The sequence below is a fragment of the Schistocerca piceifrons genome, chromosome 2, assembly GCF_021461385.2.
Source record: "Schistocerca piceifrons isolate TAMUIC-IGC-003096 chromosome 2, iqSchPice1.1, whole genome shotgun sequence".
NCBI classification, from domain to species: domain Eukaryota; kingdom Metazoa; phylum Arthropoda; class Insecta; order Orthoptera; family Acrididae; genus Schistocerca; species Schistocerca piceifrons.
The window spans coordinates 469,980,271-469,987,269 of record NC_060139.1 but is presented as its reverse complement, the minus strand read 5'-3'; the positions used below and the strand labels follow the sequence as shown (position 1 = coordinate 469,987,269).

Here is a 6,999-nt window from a genome sequence, read left to right as displayed (position 1 = left end):
TGTCAAGACTGCTTCTGGATATGGGAACAGAGTATGGAGTGGTGTATCAATTGTGGAGGAGAGTATTTTGAAGGAGACAATGCACAATAAGTGAAAAGTAAGCGTAGGAAAAATTTTGCGGACAAAGTTCCAGAATTTTTTGAACAGACTTTGTATGTTAAAAATGTTTAGATTTCTCCACTTGGCACTCCATTTTTTATCATTCACAGCTCCACTCACTATCTCCAGAAGGGAAAATGACAATATGTAAACTCAAATAGCAACAGTGAACTACAAATAAGAAATAACAATCAATAAATAAACCCATAGCAACCGGAATACCAACATACGAAACAAAAACGCTCTTGTGCACCAACCTAATAGGTTCTCCTTGTGATCATTTTTGTGTAAACCATTTGTAAACAGCATTGTCTACATAGATCTATGTTTGTGTTGAGCCTTATAGTTTTATGATTTGTCAATCCATCAGTAGAATCAAGCCTACATATAAAATTTGTTAGGCTCATCTTTTTTTATCTGTAATTGTCAATGTACCAACTTCTTACTCACTAGATAATTTGGTTGCAGATTTGCCTTCCTATAACCTTTTATTAATCTCCTATACAAAGGACACCAAGTTTATGTCCAGGCATTTTATATGGGAAGCTTGCTTTACATGGCTAAATAGACACAGGTGATCATAATGGAATGCAAATGGTTACTGTTGTTGGCGGCAACTTGGCATTGGTGGGGGGAAAGGGCAGGTGAGGGGAGTTCACCAGGCATGCAAGAGTGAGTAGCAGTTAGATTAAGCAGTCATTCCTAATCAACACACTACTTTAAATGGAGAAGTATTTACTGTACTTAAATGTTTTAAAACATTATGTTTAAAACACAGATTTATTACAATGATTTGTACATTTTCAGTTTCTTCATTTCAACACTGTTCACACATACTTGATTACAATACATACATGTTGGTTTGTAAAATCACATACTGCCTCTGTAAGGAAACAGTGTCTGTACAATCTAATGAATAATACATTGAAAAGATATACAGTTAATATCTACATAAAATCAACTTTACATTGTTTACAAATCCTCGTTTCTTAAATAAAAGCTTGTGTTTATTTTCAGGAGCTGTTATTTCAAATGCTAGGAGTTTTTTCCCTTTACAATGGTTTGTCATGCCAGTAATATTTGAGTTAATGGTATGTCCTTAATTCTATTTTGATAGTGACTTCTATTAATCACTGCAAGAAGAATTTTATTGCCGAACTCAGAATGCACTTACTAAAGTCTAAAGTCAGGTATATAGTGTGGTATCAAATGAAAACTTTTGTCCAGCTAAAAGTCTTGCGGGGGAAAAAAAAAAGACTGCTGCCTACTGTCCTTATTAAAATCATACCAGAGGCATTAACAGTTGCGAATCAAATCAAAACACTGATGCTGTTGGAGACTCAGTATCTAAAGTTGCTCACACATTCATCATCTTAGTTATTTTATGTATAAAGCGTTTAATAACCATGCCAAATAACTTAGTGATCTTATTAGTACAGAAAAGGTTGAAGTTAAAGAAAAGAACAGTGAAAATGTTACAAACTTCTAGTACCAATAAATTAAAAGAATTCATCTGATTGCAGTTAACGTGGAGTCACCTGTAAAATTTCTTATCTCACTATCACAGATAGATCTCTCTCTCTCTCTCTCTCTCTCTCTCTCTCTCTCTCTCTCTCTCTCTCTCTCTCACACACACACACACACACACACACACACACACTGAAATTAACATGTCTCACTGACTGACTTAAAATTCATTTGGTTGTATTTCTGAATTAAATACAACAAATAAATATTATTTCATGCTACAAGAATGGCACAAACAAGAAAGTAGCAATGCTATAGTTTTGTGAACTTTTTGCATGGTGAAGCAGTTAAGTTACACGAATGAGCATTTCATAAGTACTGACAGTGAATGTGAACACTCATTATTTTTTATGAAACAATATTGTGCCGTTGCATTGTAGCTATACTATTAGTTTTTAAACGGACATACATTTTATGACAAAATAACCATGTAGAAACAGAACTTTACGTGTAGTGAAACATTCAAAGACAAGCTAACATTGTGTTAGCAGTATTTATCTTTTGAAACTGTAAAAATTTATGTAGAGAAATGGATGAAAATAAAAATTACTAACAAAAGATTAAAAGAATAGTTATATGCTATGAAGCTGCAAGGGAAAACAAAATACCTGCTTTGTAACACTATTTGAGAATGGGAGCAGGTAATTCAGGGTTAAATCAGCAAAACTTCTGCAGCTACATTATGCCATTTATATAAATACAAGTTGAGAAGTTTTGTTGCCATATAGTTTTTCTGTATTTAGTAGTTTGTGCAAGTTGCAGTATTTAAATAGTAGGTTAATTATAGCTATACATCAATCACTTCCAGAGAAAAATCTTTCATTTATAAGAAAATCTGTGACATTTCAGTGTGCCTACAACACAAATACTTAGTATTAATAATTACATTATGTGTTGTGTGGCTTACAGTTTTGTTCTTCAGAGAATGTTGCAGATCTTGTGTAAGCACTGCATAAACAGGCCTCTTAATTCCTACACGTACTGTAATGTGGTGTTTTCAGAGAAAGATATATATTTTTTTGAAAGTGATTGACTTACACATCATTTTCACACAGTATTACCTTCTGTTTTGCAAATCCAACTCTGTAATGCGTGAAACTTTCAAAAACACATCACCTTCGTGAAGTCTCCTAAAATATTCTGAGTTATATATTTCTGATATAACAAACTAAACATTGGAAATGGTATCTCACAAATCACAAGAGCACATACGAAACAATGGGATGAAGTTCTTCAGTCAGCTTTATTCATTTCAGCACTCTTATGTGCAACAAAAGACAGATTTCGAATGTTTTGTGATTTAATGTGTTCAAATATAGCAGTAGTCACTAGTTACTGTGGTTTTCTCTTAAAAACATAGCAAGGATAGTTCGAAACTTGGCAAACAGGTCACAAATATTTATAATCCATTTATGTAGCAAAGTTGGCATTCCATACTGCTGAATATAAATGTGCATGTTTCTATACTGAATAATACTCCATAGTACTGCTCCGTATTTTCTTCATATCAAATAATGTAGAAAAAAACATTAATCTTAAAAATGACAGTTTTACAGTGTTCCTATATTTACATGACAGTATAAGAAGACTGCAGTTATTTTCCTCTTCAGTGTGCATTTCACCTCAGTCTTTTATATAAATTCTGTAAGCTCAATAATTAATTAATTGTCTACTCCTAATTTTTTTAAAAAAAATTGCTCATGTGAAATACAGTTTGCAGTCAAGTAGGAAAATAGAGAGAATTGAGAGACGTGGTACGTTATTTTTTCATGTGCTTAGCACGTGCCTCACTGCTGCTGGTAATACTGACGGTACCTTCTCCTGCGTTGCCTCGGTGTGTGGCTCCATTCATTCTGCCATGTCTTACGTCTGTTCCATGGTCTGCAAATTCAAAAATAAAATGAGTCAGTCATCTGTCTCTGTCTAGTAAATAACATGAAGATATAGATTATGGTTTTGCTGTTATTTATTCTCTAGCTGAAATACTTTTTACTCAACAAACCAATGTAGAGTTTTCTCTTGCTGAATAACATGAACAAGCTATATTGTATCCATTTTAAGAAAATAAAAAATGAAAGCATTTAACTTGAAACAAAAAGCTAATAAAGATTCAGTGTACAATGAACATGACCTGCTGAAACACTTAGAAGTAAATATTGCATCACGAACTTCAGGAATATAAGTTTATTCTTAAAAGAACTAGAGTATAAGAGGGAAAATGAAAGGTAAGAACACACCTCTCTGAAGGTGTTACACACTTAAATAGTGGCTCTGGTAGAGAATGACAGTCTGAAGTAGATGGATGTATGGATCATAGAGGAATGATGAGAGAGGAGTTTGGGTGAGGGTGTGGAAAGATTGAGCATCAACAGTTAACCATGTAGTAACTAGCACTATGAGAAGTCACTGATCATGCAGTGTTAGTTCATATCATTTGATATTAAGATGCCATGCAGTGTAGAGAGACAATATTAGTTTATAATAAGGATACATCATCATAGGGCACATCACTGATGTAAAACATAATTTATTTCTGAAACATTACAGCCCATTTTAGATTTTATATTCCTGTCATCTAATGAACGAGCAACAATAGTATGAAATATGACTTAAAACTCAGACAAGTTGTGCTATGCTAGTAACAGTATCTTAAGACATGTCACACCTGATGCCTCTTTTCATTACTGTCCCCTGTAGCTTTGTATTTCCTTTTCTTTCTAAGCATATTCCATCTTAGTTATTAAATAAATCGTTGTATTGAATCCAACTGAGCATGTAAAAGAGTGTGCAATATCTACATCTACATACATACTCCCCAAACCAGCATATGGTGCATGTTGGAGGGTACCCTGTACTGCTAATAGTCATTTCCATTCCTGTTCCACTCACAAATACAGTGAGGGAAAAACGACTGTCCATATACCTCCATATGAGCCATAATCTCTCTAATCTTATCTTCATGGTCCTTACACAAAATGTACATTGGCAGCAGAAAATAATTCGGCAATCAGCTTCAAATACCTGTTCTCTAAATTTTATTAATAGTGCTCCTCGAAAAGAATCTCATCTTCCCTTTAGTGATTTCCATTTGAGTTCTCAAAGTGTTTCCATATACTTGTGTGTTGTTCAAACCTACTGGTAACAAATCTAGCAGCTCGCCTCTGAATTGCTTTGATGTCTTCTTTTAATATAACCTGCTGTGGATCCCAAATACTCTAACAGTATTCAACAGTGGTTGCTCTAATGCCCCATATATGGTCTCCTTCACAGATAAACCACACTTCCATAAAATTCCCTCAATAAACCAGTCAACCATTTGGCTTCCCTATTACAACATTCACATGCTCATTCCATTTCATACTGATATGCAACGTTCCACATATATATTTAATTGACTTGACTGTGTTTTCAGTACAGTAATAATGCCATATTTGAACATTATGGATTTGTTTTTCCTACTCATCTGCATTAGCTTACATTTTTCTATATTTAGAGCTAGCTGCCATTCATCTCACCAACTAGAAATTTCATCTAAGTTATCTTCTATCCTCCTACAGTTGTGACATCTTCCCATACATCACAGCAAAATCGGCAAACAACAGCAGACTTCTGCTTACCCTGTCCACTAGATTATTTATGTATATAGAAAATAGCAGCAGTCCCATCACAATTCCCTGAGGCACTCCTGATGATTCTTTGTCATGATGAACACTCATCATTGAGGAAAACATACTGGGCTCTGTTATTTAAGAAATCTTCGATCCACTTACGCACCTGGTAACCTATTCCGTATGCGTGTACCTTCATTAGCAGTTGGCAGTGTGGCACTGTGTCAAATGCTTTTAGGAAAATCTAGGAATGTGGAATCTGCCCTTCATCCACGATTTGCAAGATCTCGTGTGAGAAAAGGGCAAGCTGAGTTTCACATGAGCGATGCCATTTCACATGAGCGATGCTTTCCACAGCCATGCTGATCTGTGGAGAGAAGCTTTTCCAACTCAAGGAAATTTATTGTATTTGAACTGAAATATGTTCAATGATTCTGCAGCATACTGATGTTAAAGATATTGGTCTGTAATTTTGTGAGTCCTGTCTCTTACCATTTTTATATACAGGAGTAACCTGTGCTTTTATCCAGTTATTTGGTACTTTTGTGCTGGGGTGAGAGATTGTGATAAGCAGGGAGCCAATGCTGTAGGGTACTCTCTGTAAAACGGAGTAGGGATTCCATCAGGATCTGGCAACTTATTTTCTTTCAACTCTTTCAGTTGTTTCACTATACCAGTGATGCTAATTACTACGTCCTCCTTATGGGAGACTGTGCAACGGCCAAACTACAGTATGTTTATACAATTCTCCTATGTGAAAGATTTCTTAAATGCGAAATTTAAAACATGGGCTTTACTTTTGCTGTCTTCTACCGCCACACATGACTGGTCAACAAGTTACTGGGTACAAGTATTCAACCCATTAGTGATTTTATGTAGGATGTACAAGAGTTTGAAACCTTTTTCTTCCAGATACAAGTCAAAAGCCATAACTACTTTACCATCACATTCATTTTGAATGCAATAGTAAAATACTGAGAGAGATATGACACGCATATGAAAAAGTGGAAAATGACAATTTGAGCTTTGGTTCGGAATCAACAGCACCTTTATTAGAAGGTGAAGCTACCATGCTATAAAGGTATAGAAAATTATAAACTGTAGAGGACAAGGAGAAATTTACTTAGTCCTAGGCCAAAAGAACAACCCATCAAAAATCACTTGTAGGGCAGTACCAGTTATGAATGGTGAGCTCCAAGCACTTACATTGCCAAATGTGAAAAATGAAACTCGGAAGCAATTTACTATGTTCGGGTAAATAGTTACATCTTTTAACTTGGGAGGTATGGTAAAAAAAGAATTATATGAGTAAAATAAAAGACAGATCACAGAACATAAAAATAGTGGAGTATTCATTGGAAGTCCATTTCCTGTTTTCAAATCTTGGGAGCAGAAGGACTGATAATGGTAATTACAGGTTATCTGAGTAACAGAAAAACAGCCAAGTGTGTAGTGTTTCAGAATACGCTCAAGAGGATTTTTTTGCTGTAGACTATTTGTACAGCACAGTTTGTCCTTGATGAGAGCCTTTTCAGTTAGATTTGTTCATCAGCAGATTCTCTTCAGTACTTTATTCTGATAAGTAAAGGTAACCTCACAGTTGATTATGTATGCATAAGTAGTGACTGATTAGAACGAGTGATGTTCTGTTTGTATACTGGCCAGATTTCACAATTGAGGTGACCTTTTAAAATAGCTCATATAGAAGTGATGAAGTTTTGGACCTGTTTTACAGTAAATAAGTTGGAGGTAGGGCAAAGATTTT

At 34.9% G+C, this 6,999-nt stretch overlaps 1 protein-coding gene across 1 annotated transcript in view; it reads right to left on the bottom strand.

The window, feature by feature from the left end:
• Positions 1-817: 817 nt before the first annotated feature.
• LOC124774601 (extracellular sulfatase SULF-1 homolog) overlaps positions 818-6,999 on the bottom strand; it is a 449,198-nt gene continuing 443,016 nt past the window's right edge. The window contains exon 20 of the mRNA XM_047249494.1: positions 818-3,507. Within this exon, the coding sequence (XP_047105450.1) occupies positions 3,414-3,507 (94 nt within the window). The 3' untranslated portion in view covers positions 818-3,413. The remainder of the gene's footprint in view (positions 3,508-6,999) is intronic.